Source organism: Electrophorus electricus, chromosome 10 (assembly GCF_013358815.1).
Source record: "Electrophorus electricus isolate fEleEle1 chromosome 10, fEleEle1.pri, whole genome shotgun sequence".
NCBI lineage: Eukaryota > Metazoa > Chordata > Actinopteri > Gymnotiformes > Gymnotidae > Electrophorus > Electrophorus electricus.
Genome location: NC_049544.1, coordinates 7,338,046 through 7,362,129, shown reverse-complemented (window position 1 = coordinate 7,362,129; position 24,084 = coordinate 7,338,046). Strand labels below are relative to the sequence as shown.

The following is a 24,084-nucleotide window of genomic DNA, read 5'->3' as shown; positions in this document are numbered from 1 at the left end:
GTTTCCAGGAGCTTTGAAAGCCCCTGCTATCATAGCAAAATAACTCTTGCACATAAAAAGGGTTTTTTTTTTGACAGAGAACAACAGATAAACATATGTTGAATTTATTTATTTTTTGCTGTGATGTAAGTGTAATTCTGTTACAAAATAAACTGTATGTTCATTAGTATGTAGTAGTATCTTTATGAGTACATATTTCCATATATTTACAGTGATGATAGCTGGTAAATCATCCACCAATTATCATTTCCTCAGTTTTGGGATGTGTTTGTTTCTGTATTTCATTTACCTTTCAGATATACAGTAGATCCAGTCCAGTGAAGACCAGTCTATGTAAACAGAAACCTTGTCTCATACATACATGCACCTCAGACCTGGCGTCACAGAGCTAGTTTTATGTCCCAGGTAATCAATGTTTTGTTGGAAAGTGGGCTACTAAAGGACTTTTAATGTAACTCAATTCAACTATTGTCTATTTTTGAGGTCACATTCAGTAAAACCCAAAGGTGGACTGGAAGCTATAGTATTTAAGTGCATTGAAAACTATAGTATTTTAAGTAAAATCTGTGTTGTATTTCACATACAAATATCAATTTGGTTCAAACTTTTATAGAACTCCCAAACCAATGGCCATGCACGTAGGGTGCAGATGGGATGAATCCTTTGTTCCTACCCATTGGAGACTGTTGTCATTAACAATACCACATGGTCTAGTCTTAGTGTAGCATCTATAGCTGAATACTGTTAGTCAACACCCCCCCCTCCCCACTGCTCTATATCTCTGTGAGCATTTGATCCCCAGTAATACTCAAGATAGCAAGAGTGTAGAAAGAGAGGAAGGGTGTGGGTTCTGCCTGACATTGAGTTATGAAGATGCAGTAGGAGTGCATATGCAGTTCTGTCTCTCATGCTCTAAGATTTCACCAGATCTTTAATGCAGGTCCACTACCAGCCAAACAAATTAAAAAACACTTTTGTTCCCAGTTGCTACTCTGCTGTGACTATGCAGATTGTTTTGGATTTAAACTGGCAGGCAGTGATTGTTAATATCATCTTGGACCTCACTCAGCATTTGGTATGCAGGTAATGTTTAGGCTGACAATCTGCATCAAAACTGTTACAGATATTGATTTCCACCAGACTGCGCTAATTAACACATTTCTCAGAGCAACCTGTGATTAGATGTAAGCCATGCAGAGAATCTTACATAAGATTTGTTAAGAGTCTGAGACCTTGTTTACCATTGCGGGAAAAGACTGTTGTTAGTTTACTCAGGTTGCAAGCATTTCACATTTCACTGAGGCTGCTTACGTTTAAATTCTAGAATGATGGCAGAAATCAGTTTTTCAAACTAGAAAGGGAAGGCAAATTGTTCTGCTAATATATTTTCATTTATAACCACTGCTTCCTTTTGTTATACATGATTATATTTATTAAGTGATGTTCAATAATTATTTTTGTGCTACTTTGTCTCCTGTCGCTATACTCTTTTCTCTAGCTATTTCTTAGCGAAAGTATCAGATTCTGGATGGTCCCATCCCTAAACACCACGCACACACATACACCCCCAACATTCACGTTCCTTTCAGTAACTCATGCCTGTGTTCACTTGCTTCTAATCCACATTCTGTCTCCCATCTCCCTTGACTGCATGGAAATCAAGCATGTGCCCTCCTTCTTTCTTTCTTTGACTCACTTTCATTGCAGTTTCTACAGAATGCACTATGACATGCAAACATCTGCAAAAACAGTATTTTTCATTGTTCTTCTCATTTTCCCTATCTATCTATCTATCTATCTATCTATCTATCTATCTATCTATCTATCTATCTATCTATCTATCTATCTATCTATCTATCTATCTATCTATCTATCTATTAAGCACAGTAAACAATCACCACAGGTTTGTCATCTACATCTGACTTTCCATTATCCCTCCCACACACACTCGCTGGCCATGCAGTAGCATAAATCACAAGATGCTGGAATCCATATCACCCCATTCTAAACACATAAGCACACATATACAAACAAACATACACATTACACAGAGAAAGTCTAGCAGCTCCAAACATTTAGCAGAATGCTGCTTCACTGTATTGTTATATGCAGCCAAATGCATCTCACGGATCTGAAACGTGAGGCGTTGGTGCGGTAGCTCTGTACTGCTTCCCACAACAGCTACCCCTCCCTGGCCCCTGATTACTGCACACTCACATGCACGCAATTTCCCGGCAGCGGAAGAAAAGAGCGAGGTCTTACTGAGTGTTCGTGAACCGATACATCCCATGGTTTATTCACAAAGGCCCTGGAAAAGAACGAGGAAGCGCTTGCTTTTCACCATGCATTCTCTCCCTCCCTCTCTCTCTCTCTCTTTCTCTCTCCTTCTCTCTTCTGTTGCTCCCTCTCTGCTCTCATGCTGCTCTCCCTCCCTCCCTTGCTCCCTCCCTCCCTCTCTCCTTCACTCTCTCCCTTGCTCACACACATCCTGTCTCTCTTTTCCCCCTCTCTCTCCCTTTCTCTCTCTTCAGTGCTGTGCAGATCATTGTAGGTTTTTGTTTCTACATAGAAGAATCATTTTAAAACAGATTTATAAAGCAATACTGATCATACTTGATTCTTATGTTTTGATTGTTGTAATTCTGTTGAGTGGTGACTATTTCTGAATGCAATATATCTTTAGAAGAATATTAGTGTATTTAGTTCTAACACTAGTAGTTAATTGCAAGTAAGGGCATTGAAGCTGTTTAGGTTGAAGAACTGATGGGACTGTGTGCGATTGCATGCGAGTGTGTGTGTATGTGTGTGTGCGCTTGAGTATTATTTTCCATTGTTATCACCGCCTCTGTGTGCTGCTGTGTGACTGAGCTAAAATGCAGACATTCTTGTCGTCTCTTTCACTGTCTTTCTCTCTCTGTCTCCCTCTCTCATTCTGCTATCATTTCATCACTTCACGCATCTCACAATGCAGCAGTTGTTTTTCCTCCCTCTGTCTTTCCTTCAGACCCCCTTCCATGCCTCTCTTACACACACATGTGCATACGTTCTTGCCCAATACTGAAATATCACCACTGGGAATTCCTGTGTGTCCCCTTTCACTCTTTTTTTTTCACTGTATTTCCTTTTGTTTCCTAGTCCTCTCTCACCCTCTTTCTTCTCTTTATCTCTCCTTCTTTCTCTCCATCCCTCCTCCCTTTCTCTCTCTCTCTCTCTCTCTCTCTCATATATATATATATATATATATATATATATATATATATATATATATATATATATATATATATATAATTTTAATTCCCCCCCCCTTAAAAAAAAAAAAATATTTGTGATGCAGGCAAAATTAGATGAAGGAAAGGAAAATTGTAGGTTTCATTATTTTGTTCTCTATTTCATACACACCAATAGAGATAGAGAGAGAGAGATGGACAGATGGAGAGAGATGAGGGAGGGAGTGAGGGAGTAGGAGAGGCTTTGAGTCATTTTAAGCAGAGGTGAGGCTGGGCAAATTAGTATTCAGTAAAAGAGCAAGAGACACAGCAGGGGGTGGTGAGAGAGAGAGGGAAGGAGAGAGAGGTAGGGAGAGAGGGAGAGAGAATGAGTGTGATGGAGGGAGAAAGTGAGAGAGAAGGAGAGTGAGAGAGAGGGAAAGAAAGCGAGTGAGAGAGAGGGAAGAGTGAGAAAAAGGATCAGATGGGAGATTAAGAGAAAACTTGGACAGGGACTAAGAAAGAGAGTGGGAAGGCAAGGGTTAATGTCATATATACACAAAAAGATGGCTAGACGCACCAGTCAAGCAGTATTCTCCCCAGCCCTGCAGAGGCACCCTGCGCATTGGCTAAATATAGCAGTTTGGCTCCCTCACTGTTCATGTGTGTTCCTTGATTTTACACTGCAGATAGAGGCAATGGGCTGAATGTATACAAAGCTGTTCAAAAATATATTGTAATTTATTTAACACTATACATACTGCATAGAAAATGGTCTAAAAGGTGTTCTAGCACATAAACACACACACACACGCACATTTATGTGCACTGCAGTGAACACCAGTTCAGAAATTCTGCCACACAAATCAACTGACTGTGTTGCCACAACCTTTTTAATTCAGTAGGCTGGACATGACTTAGTGATGCTGTACTAGAAGGTCATAGAGGAGGAGGTGTAGAGAGCGCTTCTGATGCTCAGGCCAGGACAGAGACAGTACTGGTGCTGAAACAGGCAGGGTAGACCATCTCCTGTTTCAAATGCACTAATCAATACATGCTGGATTGGTGCTGTTCCTGGAGGACTGTTGTTTCTGTGTTTCTGACCCCTTTTTATATTCTATTGCGCTTTCTAAATTTCTTTCATATTTATCATACACAAATGTGCGCATTATGTGCAGAGTCACAGAGACATAGTGCCAAATGCATTTACTTTTTCTCACATGCTTACACAGACAAAGCAATCCACTACATGATCATTCAAGTGATTCAGATTACAATCTCCTTAATCATGATGAGTATCAGTCATCATTTTCTTTATAGTGCATTACATGAACTACATCCACAAGTGTTTAATCTATCGCTGTTATATTATGTTATATTAGTGAAGGCATTCTGGGTAAGATTTCTCTCTCTCTCTCTCTCCCCTCTCTCTGCCTCTGTTTACCTTTCTGAGTGTGTGTGTGTGTGTGTGTGTGTGTGTGTGTGTGTGTGTGTGTGTGTGTGTGTGTGTGTGTGTGTGTGTGTGTGTGTGTGTCACGCACACACACAAAGCTGTTTTTCAGTTAAAGACTGCTGCTGCCGCCAGGCATTAGAGGAAGGAGGCAAGTCTCTCCTCGAGTATGCTAAGTGCCCTGGAGTGGTGGAGACTATGGTCCACTCCTCCCTTACCTCTCCCTCTGCATTTTTCCTTATCTTTATATCTCTCTTACTGTCTCTCTCTCACCAGAAGATGAGTTTGAGCTACCACCGCTGAGCAAGTTGCCCTGGCTAGGGCTACCAGCTGGAGGCTCTATGTGGGACTGCCCAAAGTGAACAGTCTTTTCCACCTCCCTCTAGTCTCTCCTTGCTTCTTCACATATCCAAGGCTTCAAACTGTTGTGAATACTGAATTACCAGGAAGACATGATGCAGAGCTCAGCCACAAGGTGGTCACAGAGAAGCTGGACATAAGGAAGCTTTACCACTTATCACTGCTGGTGTGTTGTGCTATGCTGTATTCTGTTGGAGTGTGACCTCCAGAAGGAGGGGCCAGACAGTAGTAAGCAGATTGGAATGAGTAGGCGGGAGGGAACAGGTGGGAGCGGGCAAAGGGAAATAGATGGGGGCAGGGGGCAGAATGGAAGAGGGTGAGGGGGTAGGAGAAAGGGGAGAGATAGAAGTAAGCAGAAGAGTGGGGACAGACAGGAGTAAGCAAAGGGGAATGAGTTGGGGGGGAGGATCAGAGGGAGGGGGAGGAGGAGAGTGGACAGAGGGGAATGGATGGGGGAGGAGGCAGAGGGGAGGGAACAGGAAGGAGGGGAGGCTATGCTAAACTTTAGTACTGGTAACCTTTGAGAAGATTTGATTAACTTTGTACATATCTCTCTCTCAGGACATCTTTTGCAGAAGCAGAATGTTAGCTGACATCTGGTGGACAAGCTAGGAAACAAGATTTCAGTGAGTGCCAAATCAGAACTAAATATGGGAATGTGTTGGTATTGTTTACAAGGTAATGTTCTAATAGAAAGCATAAGGTCTTTCTAAATGCAATTTGACTATGGGTAACTATATGTAACTTTGCACTGTAGTATTAGTGCTTATATATAATTTAGTTAAAGCATGCATGTGCATGTGTGTATGAGTTCATGTGTTATTATACATGACTGTAATTATGCATGTCTGTGGGTGTGCAGAGCAAGTCAAGTGCATGCACAACTCAAGAGCTTTATGAATAGGCAGATATGCAGAAAAAAAAAGATGATTGCAACTTACTGGCTTCCCTCAGAGGCAGCAGCAACAGAATGAGGATATGGGAAATCTAGCTCGGAGATTCAGAATGAGTCATAGTGGTTGGGGGTGTGTGGACTGTTCTGAGCTGGGTCTGGCTGTACTCCAGTCTGCCCTGACTCTGGTTCCACTGTTTCTCCTGCAGGGAAGCTTCACCTTGACCCTGGCTGCAAACTCCTCACCTCTCTCTCAGCAGAAATTACAACCATAGGCTGATTACCTCAGCAGCAGCTCCTCCACACGTTCTTCTGTGTATTCTGCTTTTGTTTGGAAACAAAGGAATGGTATTGATGCCTTTTTGGAGGTTTAAATCACTATCTTGTTTTGAGCTAACCCTTGTCCACTCTAAGCTGTTGTTTTCACTTGTAACTAAAAAATCACAGAAGCCCTTGTAGCTGCAATGCACAGCTGGTTCTGTTCAATGGCAGTAGGTTACATTGCTTGCATCTGGGCATTGAGCTGTGTGGACAGGATTTGTGACAGTCTTGCACATGAACATAGGCCACTGTACAGGAAAAAGAGACAAAAAAGGAAACAAAATGTACCTGAAACATTAACAGGGTTTGTGTGGAAGGACAGACTAACCTTGTGTGACAGGGAGACGTGTAGGATGGGTAGACTTGAACTGTGCCATCGTGGTAAACTCTCATCTTATATTTTATTTACTTGGCTCCATTTTTGACAGAAACAAATAAAAGAACTGTTAACATCTTTAGGTGCCCTCATGTGTTTTGCATTAGAGTTGGATCTAGCTGTGGAAAAGAGTATGAGCAGTGGAATAAAATGAGGAAGACCATGACCCTTCAAAGGTTCTCTTGGGTTGTAAGTGTTGGTTTTAAGAAAGGATCCAGTTTTGGAGTTGATTTGAGAAGTGTTCTCCATGAGCACAGGCTGACCTTTCTCTCGCTCCTTCTTTGTCCTGCTAAACACTGCTCATTTCTGTGTCTGTATCTAATCAACTTCAGCCTTCTTTATCTTTCTCTCTCTCCCTTCCTTCCCTCTGGCTCTCTCACTCACTCTGCCCTTACAAGGAAATGCAGACAGGGTTGATGTCATAGAATGAAGAATGTTTAAAGAATCCTGAGAGGGGAAAGAGGGAGAGAGAGAGAAGAGAGAGTGTGTAATAGTCTTGACCTGAGTCTTAGTCAAACGAGAGAAGACTTGTTTGGAGGGATTGTGTCATTCCTTTGGGATATAAATAGGGGGAGGGTCTAACAGTTACACAGGAATTATGTCTGGATGAGAGAGAGAGAGAGAGAGAGAGAGAGAGAGAGAGAGAGAGAGAGAGAGAGAGAGAGAGAGAGAGCTTTGTATCGATAGGGTACAAATTCACCAAGACCCACAAGAGCCTTTGAAAGAGGTAAGCTGTACATTTATTTGAGAAACCTCCGAGTTAGGCCGTTTTACTAATGTCTTACTGTCTGTTTAAAATCGTTTACCACTGTGGTCCGTGAAATTAGAGACTTGATGGATTAAAAAAAAAAAACTTGGACAGGGAACAGTTTTAATTTGCGGAAGTTTGCGTTTTAACAATAGGCCTATAGAACACACAAGCAGACATTTCGTACAGATTTATCTTAGTTTGTCAACTAAATCTCAGACATTTCATTGTAAACGGGCTGGAAAATGCGGAAGCCTGAACCGGAAGTGAGTGCACATTGCTGGGGGAAAAGTTCATTCAGACACATTTCCAGGTGGGCAGCCTTTCAACAACAGCCAAGAAAGCACAAAGAATGTAGCTTGCTAGTTAGCTAACTAACTGACCGCCAGATTGTAGCCAGTTGCCACACTGTGATATGAATTGTAAAGGGAGGGGTTAGCATCAGAGAAGGATTTGGTCAACCAAAAAGATTGGTTCTGGTGGAGCTTGACGTGATTAGTTAATGCTGAAACCATCACTAAACTAACTAATCTGCATTGATCCAGAAGAACCTAACTGAAGTAAGTAACCTAACTGGCTAACGCTACCCTTTACATGTATTATTATATAGTTTTGGCAAGGCAACAAAAATTAACCTAAATAACTTGCACAGCTAGACTACCATTATACATACGGTCACGCTTTATGCCTAAATCTAGGCTGCATCCTAGTCATCAGTGGAGCTAGTCAGCTAATCATGTCGCTAGCTATGAAGCTAGCTAGCTATTTATGTTAAATAAGCTAACGTTTATTTAGTAAATATGAACCGTTAACTGATTTTCTGGTTTTTGTATCTAGCTAGCTAGCTAGTTAGTTAGCTATATGGTTACCTCACTAATGACGAACTGGGAAAAATCACTTGATCACATTAATAACAACTTGGTGTTCAGTCGGTGGTTTTGTTCTTTTTGTCATTATATGGCTAGTTGGCTAGAATAGTAGAGGGGTGGGGCATGGTTGTCTCAATAGCGCTGTTCGTGTGTGTGTGTGTGTGTGTGTGTGTGTGTGTGTGTGTGTGTGTGTATGTATGCATGTATGTATGTATATATATATATATATATATATATATATATATATATATATATATATATATATATATATATAAAAAATGTGTGTGTATGTGTGTTTTTATTTTTAATTTTTTACAAGAAAGACCTGGCCAGGATAACATATCAACGACTGATGATTGCGTTACGTGTCATAAAACATTAAAATAACATCCTGTCTTGAAAGCATAATTTTGGATTTAAGAATGAGATTACGATCTATCATGCCTTATTTCTGTCTTGAGTTGACAGTTATCTACGTTGTTTCTGATTACTCGCAGATATCCATATAAGGCCAGTTCTTATTAGTCTTCTGTAGTAGCGTTACGTCTCTAGCTGGCTTTGCTTCTCTTGTCTACATGTGGGATCGTTTTTCAGTGTTTGTCTAATTAGAGTTTAGTTTGGGGAAAGACGACAGTACAATAAAAATTTAAACGAATGAATTTGTGTTTTTCTCGGGGGTGAGTTTTAATTGCTGACATTGCTATTGTTAAATTATTTTCCTTTCTCATTTTAATTTGGATGTTCCGTTTATATGCTGTAGCAAACTGACTGCATGTTTGTAACCTACATGCAGAGGCGGCGAAGTTTCTTATGCCTATTAAAAGAAGTGCTTTGTTCATCGCAATTATAATTGATATTTAAATGTAGCCTGTAAGAACCGTGTGCTAGGGTACAAAAACAGCAACGCTTTAGTCTTTTCGTCACGTGACTATTACTGTCAACCTCTTCTTTGATGGCCCAGGATTCATGCACATTCCAGACAGGGGCGAGTCATGTTCATCATAGTACTCCCGCGGGTACTGTGACCTGCAACATGGGCGCTTGTAGTTGTCCCAGATGCCACGTCGTAAATTGTATAGAGAGCTTCCATACAGTCTTTAAGAAAACCTAGGAGACACATTAATCACGATAAACCCGTGTTGTAATTAATAGGCATTGCTTCCATCTAGCTACTTTCCTCTTGCTCGCTATGATGTCATGACTGACATCATATTAACATTAAAGTGTTGCTCATTTACCATTGCTGCTCTCAGAGAAGAATTTAATTTTTTGTTAACATCAGACTTTTAAGAGTTTGTAATGGGGGGGAAAAAAGTTTAATATTAGCATTAGTCACTGCCTGTGTTGGCCTCCTTTTTTAAAGGTATAGTTGAACCAGCTTCATGCTGATGTCTGTCCCTGATGTCAGCAGCAAGATGGACATGAGTAATGGTTAATGAAGGTTTCTAGAATTTCCATTAGTCTCAAATGGCATAGCGTTCCTATTGTTTATGGTTGTGCAAACTCATCTGACATCATCTGCATCAGAAGAAAATGCATGCTTTAGAAAAAGTTATGCATGCACCCGACAAGTAGAGATATCTTAACATATTGCATGAAATGGGCCTCAAAAATCTGAACACTTCCACTGATGCAGATACTAGGAAAGCCTCCTTCACTTTGCCTGAAAATTCCACTTGCTACTTTCTGACCTTTCTGGAGCCAGATTTGTTGTGCTCCATGTTCTAAGCCATGAATTCAAAACTTTTAACAGCTGCAATTAAGCATAAAACAGTTATCTGTAAAAGAGGCCTTCACAACACAGATACATGGAACCTCAACTGTCGTAATCTCTGCAGTTTCATAGTTTGTCCAAAGATTAGGTCTAGCAATTACCACAGTCTGATATTTAAGTGCCTCCTAATTAATTTATGCTCCACCTACCCAAATTACAATCTGTATTGTCAAACAATACAAGATCGATTAATCTGTGATTAAAAAGCAGAGGGATATTTGTTTCTAACAAGCAGCATAAAAGAGGGAATGTGGTACTTGAGGGGAAAAAATTAGACTTGTGGTGGCTCACTCACAGCTGTTCTGAAGGACTTATGAAACACAGATGTATGTGAGACTGGTAAGAAAGGCCTTTGGAATCTGTACACTGCAGCCATTTCTTTCATTACTGCATGTGCTTGCATACATAAACCACACCCAACAACCAATGCTACCCTCACAAAAATACAGAAATTAAATATCTATATCCCCCTGCATTAATGTGGGGTGGTTGTTTTTTTTTTTTTTGTTGTTGTTTTGGGGTTTGTTATATTAAGATTACATGATTAATGAATTAAATTTTGTCTAAAAAGTTCTGGTTTCATATTGAGAATGAGTAAACTAATGTCTTACAAAGAGAAACATTAAATATTTTGTCTAGTCATTTTAGCCTTATTAGCTTATGTTAGACTACATTTGATCCTGAACCAAGAATCACTGTAATGATGGAGGAAGTATAAATCATAGGTTGGTGTCCTCAGGTTATGAGACTACAAACCAGGACAATTCATACCCAGCAATGATATAGGGAGAAGCTGTTTCAGTAAGTTGGGTGTAACGCTTTTACTAATGCGCAACTTCCACTTTTTTTTTTTTAACTGCAATACAGGAAATGAAAGGGAACTGGGTGTTAAAGCTGTGGTCATAATCTGCTGTGATGACAATACCTCACAGTGAATGAGTATTTCTCTGATACTGACTTGACTTGGGCTGCAAACCAAAGAATGGGTGCAGTATATACACAGAACAGAATTGCTGTTACACTGACATACCAAAGGTAATGGGACAGGAACTAGCATTGTGTAGGACCCCCTCTAGCCCGGTGAAGTGCATCAGCTTGATGTGGCATCGATTATGCAAGTGGACAGAAGATATCTGGACGGATGTTGAGCCATGTTGTCTGGATAGCCACACACAGCTGCTTTGTATTTGAAGGTGCAGGGTCTCAGGTGTGAATGGACATGTCCAAAACGTCCCTTAAATGCTTGATTGGGCTCATGTTGGGCGAACGTGCCACGAGCGTGGAATGTCCCATCATTCTGGGGGTACATGAAGTCCATAAAGGGCTGTGAATGGTCACCAAGCAGTGAAACGTAGCAGGCACTCGCCAATGGCATGTTTTGGTGAACCCAACCCATGCCATGAGAACACACCCCACACTAGTATGGAACCACCACCAGCCTGCACAGTTAATAACTGCAGTCCATGGCTTCATGGGGTCTGTGCCACACACAAAGCCTACCATTATTCCAAAACAATTAGTACAGTGATTCATCAGACCATGCCATATATTGCCAGTCCTGTAGTGTCCAGTTAGCAACCTCACAAACCCAGGTGAGGCACTGAACACTGCCACCAGGTAAACAGAGGTGCTCAGGGGGATCTTCTGCTCCTATAGCCCATAGAAGCTAAAGAACGCTGCACTAACCTCCAGGGTGGGACTTCCTGCATTGAATGTAATTTCTGCCAGAGTCACTTGTCTTTTTGCATGGACAATTCTAGGCAGATGTTGCCAGTCACGATCACTAATCACACATGGGTGGACCCTGTACTGTCCACTGTGGGTGGTAAGGCCGTCTGTGATATATTTCCAGTACACATGTGACATTGTGGATCATGGAATGTTAAATGTCCACACAGTGGAAGCCAGACATATGGGACATTCCAGTTATCATGCCTGGTTTGAACTTAGATAATTCATGTCACCTTGTCATGAGCACGCTTGCCAATGTTCACCCGCACTCAAAAGATAACACTTCACTTGTAGAGGTTTGGGCTTTCCCAAGCTGTTCCCTGAGGTAATGCCACTTCATAATCAGTTTACATTACATACCATTATCCTATGACTTTTGGCATGTCGTTTTATAAGGCTATATCATGCTCCAGTTGTTTTATTTAGCTCTTCTTAAGCTCAAATGAATTATTCTTGTAAAGATAAGTAGAAATTACTTTTTAATGACTTGTTATGGACAGCTTTGTTTTTGAGACTCAGTGTATTTACATGCAGAGTTTATCTATATGGTCCACTGCTCGTTCTTGCACACCTCATGTTGGCTTGTAGAAATATTTCATCAAAGCACTCATCTTTGCATCATGCAAGTTTTCTTCCCAAGTGAAGGGAAAAAAGGTGAAACACTTGTTCGTTCTGTGAAGCTGTTTGACACAGCACAATCAATCTGTGATGCACAGGTGGTAAAAATAACCTGATGTCCTGGTTATTTTTACCTGATGTCCTGGACCCTTCTCACCTTTAAATTATAAATGTCCATTCCCATTTGGCTTGCTCAGAGATTTCTTTAGAGTGGAGTCTAGAGAAACACAGACATGAAAATAATTCCACAAACGTGAAAATGATTCACTACTCCCTGTCCTTGATGGTCATTCCAAATAAAACATAGACTCGTTGGCTGTTTAATCTCTTGCTTTGATGATATCAGCATTTCAGGAATACCTTTGTGAGTTTTGCTCTATTTGGCTTGCCACAACATGAAAGGTGGTTAAGAGCAAGCAACGCAGCCAGAAGATCTATAAATACACAGTTGCCTTCAAAAGTCGATTACCAAAGCAAATTTTGCTGAATGCAGTTTGATTCTGTTTGGACATTTAAATTACCTATTCATACTTGACATAACTACAACTATATGGCAGTCACAAAAATTATTCTAATGGATAATGGGAGAAATTAAGTATTTTGCTAAGTCTAACTAGATCAGTTTACAATAAATAGGCAGGCTGTTCACTGAAGAGCATTGCATATGGAGTTTATTGTTACCCAAGTTAAGTTCATAAGTATATAGCTATCTCGAGATCAAAATTTACTGTTAAAGTCTCTTTTAATGCATTTTCTGCCATTTTGCTTTCAAAGACTGTGTAGACTGTGTAGTTATATTAGAATATCACTACTGATTCTACACTATTTTGATGGGATAAATTGAAAGTGTTGCCAAATTGACTGAAATTTTAACATTCATTGAATGCTTTTTCTCACCTGTTGACGAATCCAGACAAAACAGCTTGGTTAGCAGAAACTGTGTTGTAGCCAAACTGTTTAGCAATAATTTTCACCACTTTTTCAACAATATCTATATGGCCTTTCCACTTGGTGCTCTCTTGAAACTTTATAAACAACACTAATGGTTTGAAACCTCGGCACCTCTTTTTTTTCTTTTTTTTTTAACCCACAGAAAATGATGGAGGACTCCAATGGCACAAAACCCTTTATGGTTTCTTCATCCCTGTCTTTTCAAGTCTCTACCCCTTCCTTCTACAACCAGCCAAAAAAATTTGCCTCTGTAGCCCCACCACGTCCCAAAGGACCATCTAATCCCCTATCAACCGTGAGCACAGGCGTGATTGGCCGAGTTGGAGAGATGCCCCCACCTCCATCAACCATAAGTGATGGTAAGTTTCTTTATACCTAAAACCTATGTCACTAATGTAAGAATATCTGTTAAGAGAGATTTTTTTTTTCATGAGAAATGGGGAATTTTGTAGGATGATCTCAAACATGATATGCAGGGTTATTGAGTCATTTGTTGGCATGTTCAGAATGTCAATTAATTTTAAGTATTAGCCTTGCTCTGGTGACAGTTGCATATCAATGTGGGTGGTTTTGGCAGTTTTGGAGTTTGTCTAATAGAAGCATAGCTGCTCTCTTCTACATTTGTGGAGATGTTTGTTGTGCTGATAGAGGATGAGCTGTTTCAGGTTTCAGGTTCACTGCTATGGTCAGAATTATGTTTGGTTGGTGTGCTGAAAACGGATACTGTTTTCTATGAGCAGGCTTGTCTTGTCATGCAAAGTTTCACTATGTAAGACTCTCTTCTTAATCATTTTTGTTCACTTGCCACTGCAGCCAGTATATGTACAGATGCTCCTTGGATAGGCATGGTCAGAGAAATGTGCAACCAGCTGGAATTTTGTCATAATTTGAAAAATATAAACATGAAAACATGTTGAATGTGTGTGTTGTATTATCTCGTGCACTTTGATTTACGTTGCTGACCATATTGAGTCTGACAGTAGGAAGCAAACCTCCTGTTCGACATTTTGCTCATGGAGTTCAGTTTCAACATCATGCAAGTTTCCACTAAGAAATATTAAGCTTTGGCAATGTTTCCAGGTGTCAATGTACTCAATTGAAGTTGCTGCTACTTTTCAACTGTCAATATGAAAAGAGGGTCCAAGAATAGTCTTCAGTGTGAAAACACTTGTTCATTGTTTTTGTAATTTAGTAAAGGTTATGATGCTAGTAGCATAGTCATGTTGGCTCCATTATACCTATACAATACTTGTACCTGTACGGTACCTTTTATTTGAGCTGGTACCACTCATTGAGTTAGATACTGAGGTGCCCCAATTCCACAATTATTTTTATTGTTTGTGTAGGTGCATCATTGTTGTTTTATTTGCAGGTAATATGTTGCTGGATTGGCATTATTTTGAATTAATCCCCTCCTTCCCTGACTAGACTTTCCACCCCCTCCTCCTCCACTGGATGATGCAGAGCTGCCAGCCCCTCCCCCTGAATGCCAGCTCACACCCCCTGCATCTGAGGCCCCTCCTCCTGCATTCCCTGCCCCACCCCCAGTTGCTGACGACTTGCCCCTCCCAGCACCTCCTGAAGATGTGAGCTTCGTGCCCTTAAATCCCTGTCCTGTTCCTCCTCCTCCTCCTCCTCCTCCTCCTGCACCTCCACTCCCACAGTCTGCCACAGGGGCCATCTCTCAGGTAAGACGTGGCATGCAGACTTTATGACATCAGACTTAAAACATGGTGCTCCTAGTTTTATGATGCACCCTCTGTCGATGTTTCCAGTTATTTGTGCCATTTGTTAAACTGTTTCTTTCTAGCTTTAATCTGTGTAATTTTTAAAAATTAGAATTACAGTGGCAAGCTTGTTGGCTTTTTGTTTCAGTAGTCCTGGACATTGGTTTAAAGTGGAAAAAAATGTAACAAATTACTGATTATAATGAATCTCAGTTCTAAATCAAGGGTATACATGTCCATCAGATGAACCTGGTGCTTTCATACATAGTCATCCCATTTTAGAGAACCAAAAGTAAATGGATTGTCAGATGGATATTTTTTTCTTGGTTGGTTGTGTTTTGCTGAATTTCACAAGAAATCTGAGTTGTATTGCTATTGTATTTCAACACCAGAACCAAGGACATGGCACTGCAAGTAAAGCTGGTTGTCATGAGCTGAAATATCGAAATAAATCAGAGATTTGACCAAAATTTTAGGGGGTGGATTTTCCAGATAATCTTAATTAAAAAACAACAAAAAAAAACAACAACCTTGTAGACATTTACATTTACAGAATTTAGCAGATGCTCTTATCCAGAGCGACTTACAAAAGTGCTTTGTCATTTTCTCATAGAATATATCCAAGTACAGTAGGTTAGTATTAAACATACCAATGAACTAGAATACTGTAGAATACAAGGATGAATGCTGATACCTAGAAGTGCAAAATACATAAGGTCTATCTTAAACAATGATAAGTGCTATAAACAATAAGTGCTAGAATTTGTTAAACAACATAAACAGTGCCCTACAATAAGTAGTAAATTAGTCAGTCAATAAGGGAGCAGTGTCAGTTGTCCTTTAAATATTCTGCAAATAGATGGGTCTTCAGTCTGCGTTTGAAGACTGCAAGGGACTCTGCTGTCTGGACAGCAAGTGGGAGTTTTTCAAGCCGAGCTGTACTTGAGGTTTGAAGTACTCGAGGTACGAATCAGGCTTTGACCATTGACCTCATGTATGAAGGGGCTGGTCCATTTTTGGCTTTGTAGGCAAGCATCAAGGTTTTAAATCTGATGCGTACAGCTACAGGGAGCCAATGAAGGGAGCGCAGCAGTGGAGTAACGTATGAACTTCGGAAGATTGAAGACCAGTCGTGCTGCTGCATTCTGGACAAGTTGTAGAGGTTTGATGGCTCTTAGAAGAAGACCAGCAAGTAGCGAGTTGCAGTAGTCTAGCTTTGAGATCACAAGAGACTGCACAAGCACCTGGGTAGCTTCCTGCAAAAGAAAGGGTTGAATGCTTCGTATGTTACAAAGGAGGAATCTGCAAGACCAGATTAGATTAGAAACATGAGTTGAGAATGACAACTGGTTGTCCAAAGTTACGCCCAGGCTACCGGCAGCTTCAGATGGTGATACCAGGGAGTTCTCAAAGGAAACAGTGAAGTCATGGTAAGGGTTGGGAGTACCTGGGATGAACAGAAGCTCAGTTTTACTGGGGTTGAGCTTCAAGTGGTGGGCTGTCATCCATGACGCAATGTCAGTCAAGCTTGCTGAGATGTGTCTGGAGACCTGCGTGTCAGAGGGTGGAAAAGAGAGAAATAATTGAGCGTCATTGGCATAGCAGTGGTAGGAGAAACCATGTGAATATATTACATCACCAAGAGAATGAGTATAAAAAGAGAAGAAAAGGGGGCCCAATACTGAGCCTTGTGGAACACCAGTGGAGAGTCTACACGGTTTGGGATGTGGATCCTCTCCATGTCACCAGATGGGACTGTCCATCCAGATAGGACTGAAGCCATCTCCAATCAGAGCCAGTCACACCAAGCCTGGAAAGAACAGAGAGAAGAATGTTGTGGTTCACTGTGTCAAAGGCTGCTGAAAGGTTTAGAAGAATCAAAACAGATGACTGTTTGGCAGTTTTACCAGCATGAAGTTTCTCAGTCACTGCTATGGGGGCCATTTCTGTAGAATGTGCCAGTTTGTAGCCAGACTGACTGGGATCATGCAGCTGGTTCTGGGTGAGAAAGAGAGACAATTGATTATAAACTGCTTGTTCAAGGGTTTTTGAGAGGAGAGAGAGAAGTGATACCAGTCTGTAGGTGGTAACGCTGGAGCTGTCAAATGTGGCCTTATTGAGGATTGGTACCACCCTGGCGGTTTTGAATGCAGTAGGCACGTATCCAGAAGATAAGGAGTTGTTGGTGATGACAGAGATGAAAGGAAGATGATCTCTTGCGATTGTCTGGAACAGAGCAGAAGGAATTGGATCCAGCAGACATGTAGTCGGATTTGTAGCCCTCAGAAGCCATTACATTACATTTACAATATTTGGCAGATGTTGATATCCTGAGCAACTTTGTGTTTATCAGTAGAATGGTGTGGTGTTTCCTGGGCGTCGGAACCCATTACCTATGTGGGGTTGGCACTTATCTACCGGGTGAGCTACAGGAGCACAGACCATCACAGTAGAAGATGACCAGACCTTTTAAATATTTTAAGAAAAACTCTCTTCAGAGGGTAAAACAAATCAGGAAAACCTTGCAAAATATAGTCAAAGATTTGTTGAAACAACCATTTAAAAAAGAATGCACAAATATAACCAAGAGCTCACCACTGGATGAACATCACTCTACTGGTAAGTGTATAGAACAAAAAAAGATTACAATTTCTAAAATGTGCAAAAAGGTTTGGGATAATTCATTCTGGGAGAAAATCTTATGGACAAGACATTAGCTTGTTTTAGAGGAAATAAGAACGATGTGGAGAAAGGAATAGAAGTGCTCATAATCTAAAGCATGATGACACTGGCATGTATGGCTTCCAGAGGGATGGGCTCACTTTGTTTTATTCATATATATATATATATATATATATATATATATATATATATATATATATATATATATATATATATATATATATATATATATATATATAACATTTGCTGCTAAATACTAAGCATGAGAATTCACAAATATTCCTTTCTCAGATTACTTAAGGTCACTTCTAAGGGGGCGGGGATGTATCAACAGCTCACTCTTCTGTGCATCCCGTATTGGCAGTATAAATGCCCGAAGATAAATCTGTCATTTTGCACTGGTTTGATTTCAAATCCAATGTGAAATACAAAGCCTAAAAGACATGGTGCCAGTGTCTAAATACTTTATGGCACTGTATAAATTGATGTGTGTGAGTCAATGTAACATTGACCTGATAATTGTAAAGTAACTTGTCATCCTTCCTCACCATGCATAAGTTGAGTGTTTAAAAGCCTCTGTCGTTGGTCTCCTCTGACGTGCTGATGTGTAGCCAGCATCTCCCTTTGCTGACCTGCCCATATAAGCACTAGCTCTATTTTGGGCTGTGATGTTGTGGTATGTGTGGTAATGACGCAGCATTAAAGCTCTCCAGCAGTGGACATAGTACTGATAAACCCTGCTTATGTAGAATATAATTACTTGAGCGAGAATCAGTTAAATTGGAATTTTAAGATGCTCCTTTAAGTAACTACTTGAAAAAGGAAATTTATTTAGTTGTCTAAATGGCTCACAAAATGTTTGTCCCATAATGAGATTTGTTCTATTGCTCATTATTGCAACAATGATAAAATCAAGCAAATTTAATTTAGTTTCAGCATGTCTGTCTCTGTTTGTTCTTGCAAGAACATTGTCTACCTCAGTCCACCTATCTGAGCGAAGGTTGACCATGGTTCACTGTTGACTGATTATCAAAATGCCGAACATTGATTTGTTTTTCCAAAATCTCTACAATGTTCCACTATTTAAAAAAAATAAAAAATAAAAAATTCAACTAGAAGGGTGTGTGTTTTGGTAATGTTTGCTCAGCATATGTATGTTGGGAGTTCTTTTGGTGCTTTAATTGGGAGTTAATTACCAGTATTTGGGTTTCCTCACACACCTGTTTCTTTCAATCCTTCTTCTCTGTGTAGAGACCACTGGATAAGCAGACTAGCTTTGACCGACAGTTGGGCTCTCTAACGGAAATGTTGTCAGAAATGGAAACTAGAAAACCTTTTAGCCCAAAGGTGATAACAACATACATGCATGTGACCCCTAACATCTTATCCATTAATTTCAATATTTGATATTTTGGTTTCGTCATATATTTGGATATATGATGTTTCAGTGATTCATGTGTTTAAATTTCTTTGCTCAGATGCCCAGTCAACTGTCATCAGCACCCACCTCAAAGCCAGCTGCTCCACCGCCCACTGCCCCCAAACCTGCTCTGTCTTTCCTGCCCCCTCCAGAACTGCAGGACCGCCCACCTCCTGCCCCCTGGGCTGAAGAGCTGCGTGCCCGCACCACACTCCGACAACCTGGGTCAAGTCCACCCTCTGCACCATCCCCCGCACAGCCGTTGGGCAAGGGCTCCACCATTGCACCGAAGACCACGTTCACTCCAAGTCAGCCCAGTTCAAATTTTGGCCCCAAACCAGCACAACATGTAACCTCTGGAGATACAAGAGCAGCTAATCAGGTCCCCAAAGCAGCTCTGCATGGCTCTTTCCCTCTGCCTCCTGCTGCGCCTCCAGCCCCTGCTCATCCGGCAAGTGTCCCTGCCCCTACTCCAGCTTTCAGTCACTTCAAAGCTCCTCCTTCGGTCAGTCAGGTGAAAGTGGCTCCGCCTCCTCCAGCAGCCCCACAGCCTAAGCCTGTGCCATCGCCGGTGTCTTCATACAACAAATCAATGGGCAACCCACCTTCAGCCAAGGTGCATGTTGTAACTGTGTTATAAAGTGTTTGAGTAAAGAACAAATTGATTTATGTTCTAGTGAGAAAATAATTTTTCTTTTTTGTTGTCTTTTCTGTTTTTTATTTTCTGTTGTACATTCAGGCATCAACACCAGCAGGTCCTGCTGCAGACACACCCCCTACTGGTGCTCCTCTCTCAATGAGAGAAGTTGAGGAGCTGGAGAGAATGACAAAGGACTTCATAAAAGACATGGACAAACGTGCTCCAGTTAGCTCTGCACCCACAGGTACTCTCACTCTGCTGTACACACCATACACACATGCTTAATTTCTCACTTCTTCACAAAACACTCTATAGCTAAAGAAATAAGTGTATCTATCCACAAATGACCTGTAGCTTACCCTTTATGCACAGGCTTCTGTTTTAGATGTCCAGGTGTATATGTAGACACTGAAGTAGAAATTAACTCTTCTAATGGATGTCCAGAATGTAATGTAGTGCCTTGTTCCATACATGTGGCTCAAGTAATAGTTTTGATGAATCATCTTTGATTATGGATTTCATTGATTAGTCATTTGTGTGCGTGTGTGTGTATAGAGGTATGTGGTAAGTGTGGAGAGGGGCTCTCCAGATCTCAGCCAGCAGTAAGGGCGATGGACAGACTTTTCCACTCTCACTGTTTCTGCTGCGTGAGCTGCCACCGCCCCTTGCAGGGCATGCAGTTCTATGACCGTGATGGCGCGCCAGAGTGTGAGGAATGCTATGTGGTAAGTACAGGCATATAGCATTTGTCCCTTCTCTAGCACTCATTCAATTGCACACAAGCGTTGAGCTGCTGCTTTGTTGATGGTGTATGCCCTTTAATAGTAAATTCATGCCCATTTCCTCTTGCATAAACCTAATGTTTCCAAGAATGTAACTGGCTCTCTCATTGGTCTACGTCTCTTTGGCATAACTTCCCTGTCGAGTTTCCCTTGCTTCTGGCTAGTATAATCCGCTTTACTGTTTCACTACAATGTACTGTAAGCCTTATAATGCAGGAAATAAAATGCAGAAATCCTCTTGGTGCAAAGTAATGTTGCTCAGAAATGGCAATGTATAAAATGGCTTTCTTATTTTTAAAGCATTCTAAATGTCTCTTGTCTGTGTGTCTAAGTTCATTTTATTTATGAAGCCCATGTAAAAGGTGTTGACCAAAGTTCTGTGCAGATGCCCCAAGCAACAAGTGTCTTGTGTCTGTTCAGAATTCTCTGGCGATTTGTGCTCGGTGTGGGGAGCGGATCATGGATCGGGTGTTGAAAGCAGTGGGGCAGTGCTTCCATGCGCACTGTTTTCGCTGCAGTGTCTGTAGCTGCACACTGGAGGGTGCTCCATTCATCACCGATGATGCTGAGAAGCCGTACTGTGTTCCCGATTACCACCGGTAAGTACTTGGCCCACTCATAACCTGACAGAATTAGCACAGACTGACCAAGCAAATATAACTTTGACCTCTTTATAAATGTAGACTGGTGCAGAAATACAAGGTAACAATTAGACAGTAATAGATGTTTGCTTGTGTGACCTCCCGTGCTGGATTTGCAGGCGTTTTTCTCCTCTGTGCGTGAGCTGCAATGAGCCTATCGTTCCTGACCCTGGGAGTGAAGAGACTGTTAGAGTAGTTGCCTTGGAGAAGAACTTCCACCTTAAGTGCTACCGATGTGAGGTAAAAATCTGTTACATGGTGGTTGGAAGACACCAGGGTGTGTAACTTTGTACCCTAAATGTCCCCTGCTATCTGTGGCTTGTTTTTGTTTAAAAATAATTTCATTGTTTATAAAACACATGTAGGCTAGAGCCCTAAACATTTTCAGATTGCAGAATAAGCCCTTCTTGTGTGAGGTAAATATGCCTCTTAGCTATTGAGCAAATCGGTTTCATTCATTAGAAAGTCTAATTAGCTATTCTAGCTATTTAGTTCTAGCTATTTTTTTGCTTCCCAAGTCTTCAACAGACAGATCTATAGAACTACAACTTCCTTTTCTTGTGGAAAAAATCTGTTTAAAATGACTTTTTAAGATTTGTTTGGATGTGTTAATGGTTTCATTGTCTTTGTTTTTATGGACTGTGGACATTGTGTAAAAATAAAAAAGCTTTACTATTGAATGGTTTAGAACTGTTCAGTTCTAAAAGGTTATTTTACAGAAAATGTACAGTTATCATTATTCATTCATTTCTCTTTTTGATCACAGGATTGTGCCCGCCCTCTTTCTATTGAGGCAGATGCAGATGGATGTTACCCATTGGATGGAAGAATTCTCTGCATGAAGTGCCACACAAAGCGTGCCAAGCAAGCCATGCAGTGATTAGTGGAAACTCTTGCTGCTTATGCTGAAACCAAATCTTAGAATGACTGCTTTGATTATCTATGACACATTTTGATTTGTGAGTGGATTGCTATTCCTCACATTCTCCTTTACTGCTTCTTTTCTTCATACCTCTGCTAAGCTTTATCAGCAAGCCCAGAGCTAAGTAGTTTAAGTGGCTCAGCCACCGTTTAATGCATGGCCTTTAGAACCAAGCCCTTTCATCATGCCCTGCTCACATCGCCAGGGGCTTCATAGATTATTGATGACAAAATCAAAAGCAAGCCATCTGAGCATGGGTTTGGTTGAATTCTGAATATACTCCGTATGAATATATATATATATATATATATATAGCCTGTAACAATTTAAAACACGAGTGTTTGGGTATACGGTTAGAGGTTAGGATGTAACATTGAATGGGACCTGTCTGACTTAATTTGCTGGTTCAGCACAAAGGTAGTGTACTGTAATGAAATGCCAGCTCTGTCTGATTTCATCATTGCATTCCCATTGTGCCTTGTACAGGCAAAACACCACCTCTCTTACGAGGGCCTTCTGAACAATAGACACTGAGGATAAAATGAGTTGAGTAGGTGCATCCTTGAAAGTTAGAGTTTCAGTAATGGTGATTTGCTTGGGGTTTGGCAAGGGTTTTTGTTTTTCTTGCATGCAAGTGTGCAATGTTTATTAAACAAGACTGCATGAAAATGATATATATATATATATATTTTTTTTTAGAAGTACATGAACTGGTAAATTATGCTTAATAACAATATCCAGTATGGGGGGAGGGAAATATTGCTTTGATTACCATGTACATTCACCTAGTAAAAATGAATCTAATGGTTTTCATTATAATGTATATCTAATAAAAAAGAAATGTATTCCATGAAATGGCCTACAAAAAAAAGTATGACCATTTGTTGAGTTATACTTTGAGGTATGTTTAATAATTTTTAAGTTTTCACAACTTTAAAGTTTCACAACTTTAAGTATCACTTGGTCATAATAGGCCTGTTTAGGGATAATACCAGTTTTAAAACATTATTATTGTAATGGTTATGGTTAGAATATCTGCACAAAAGCCTTAAAGGATTCAGGAGATAAAGTATTAGGTGGTAATTACCAAATGCAGTGATCTTTCTGATAGGAGCGCTTTGATGCTTTGTTTAATATGGAAACTTTCCGCAGACATACTTAGAATCTAAATGGCAATATTTCATGAAAATAAATGTATTTCCTGCCTTCTTCATGTTTAATTATGTTTTATGTTCTGTTATATATTTTTCTAGAATTGATGATTGTTAATGTTCCGCACAGTATTGCACTGTATATTTCCCCGCAGTAGTCTGTTTTTGTTGAGGTATTTGTTCGTTTTTGTTTGTATTGTTTCTCTTTTTAAACCAAAGGTAAATTGAATATATGGACAGTCTCTCATTGTTTGTTTTTTTTTCTCCCTATCTACCTATCACAATCTCATTTGTAACGTTTTTCTCAGTTACCCTCTCAGAATTCCTGCTCATTGTTTCAATCCCTTGAATCCTAAAGGGGAGTTAAATAGAGGTGTTTCTCATCCTTTACATAATTGCCTGACTGAATGTTCTAGCATTTATTTTTGCATTTTCCCCCCTAGTTTTCCAGTCATGAGTTGATACATTTGCCATACCAGTGTCAACAATACTACTGTTTACAGTATGAGATCCATTTTAAAACTGCTGTCTTCTTTTATTCAATTACCTACATATATACATCTGCTTTTTAATTTTGCATACTAAGCATTGAAATTCCTGTCTAATATGTGAATGTGTGTATGTTTACGGTCTTATGTCTGCCTTTTTTTGCAGTCAAGCTCTCATTTGTACTATACTATAAAATGATAATAAAAAAAGACAATTCATCTGCCAAATTTCTCATATGTTTCATTAGTGGATTAAAAAGAACTGAACCAAGATAAATTCAAAGTAGTCTTGAATTAAACCCATTTTATTTAAAACCTCCCATATGTCACTGATC

The 24,084-nt window shown here is 40.2% G+C and overlaps 2 protein-coding genes across 12 annotated transcripts in view; one reads left to right on the top strand and one right to left on the bottom strand.

Annotated features, from left to right (window-relative positions):
• Nucleotides 1-2,402, bottom strand: part of fam131bb (family with sequence similarity 131 member Bb) — a 41,876-nt gene extending 39,474 nt beyond the window's left edge. For 5 of the 8 annotated variants that reach the window (XM_027006732.2, XM_027006730.2, XM_027006731.2 and 2 more), the window contains exon 1: nt 2,263-2,402. Coding sequence is in view for 7 of the 8 variants with exons in the window: in XM_027006730.2 (XP_026862531.2) it covers nt 2,263-2,290 (28 nt within the window). In the remaining variant the exon portion in view is untranslated. Of the gene's footprint in view, nt 1-2,217 lie in introns of all 8 variants that reach the window. The other 3 variants (XM_027006727.2, XM_027006728.2, XM_027006729.2) reach the window with 1 other exon arrangement.
• Nucleotides 2,403-5,510: 3,108 nt separating this feature from the next.
• zyx (zyxin) lies at nt 5,511-23,977 on the top strand. Of its 4 annotated transcripts, none has more exons than XM_027006669.2 (10): nt 5,511-5,642; nt 13,439-13,655; nt 14,725-14,984; nt 18,957-19,052; nt 19,184-19,741; nt 19,865-20,009; nt 20,321-20,490; nt 20,968-21,146; nt 21,308-21,428; nt 21,955-23,977. In XM_027006669.2, the coding sequence occupies exons 2-10, from the start codon at nt 13,442-13,444 to the stop codon at nt 22,066-22,068; spliced, it is 1,857 nt and encodes a 618-aa protein (XP_026862470.2). In that variant the 5' UTR covers nt 5,511-5,642; nt 13,439-13,441; the 3' UTR covers nt 22,069-23,977. The 4 variants fall into 4 exon arrangements, with proteins under 4 accessions (XP_026862470.2, XP_026862469.2, XP_026862472.2 ...); XM_027006668.2 differs by lacking the exon at nt 5,511-5,642 and adding an exon at nt 7,051-7,332; XM_027006671.2 differs by lacking the exon at nt 5,511-5,642 and adding an exon at nt 7,343-7,666.
• The last annotated feature ends 107 nt before the right edge of the window (nt 23,978-24,084 follow it).

Excerpts from the sequence above, each read along its gene's own strand:
- zyx (XM_027006669.2), top strand. The coding sequence starts at position 13,442 with ATGATGGAGGACTCCAATGGCACAAAACCCTTTATGGTTTCTTCATCC. Across the intron at positions 14,985-18,956 it reads CCACAGGGGCCATCTCTCAG|AGACCACTGGATAAGCAGAC; the intron begins GTAAGACGTGGC and ends TTCTCTGTGTAG. Across the intron at positions 21,429-21,954 it reads TTAAGTGCTACCGATGTGAG|GATTGTGCCCGCCCTCTTTC; the intron begins GTAAAAATCTGT and ends TTTTGATCACAG.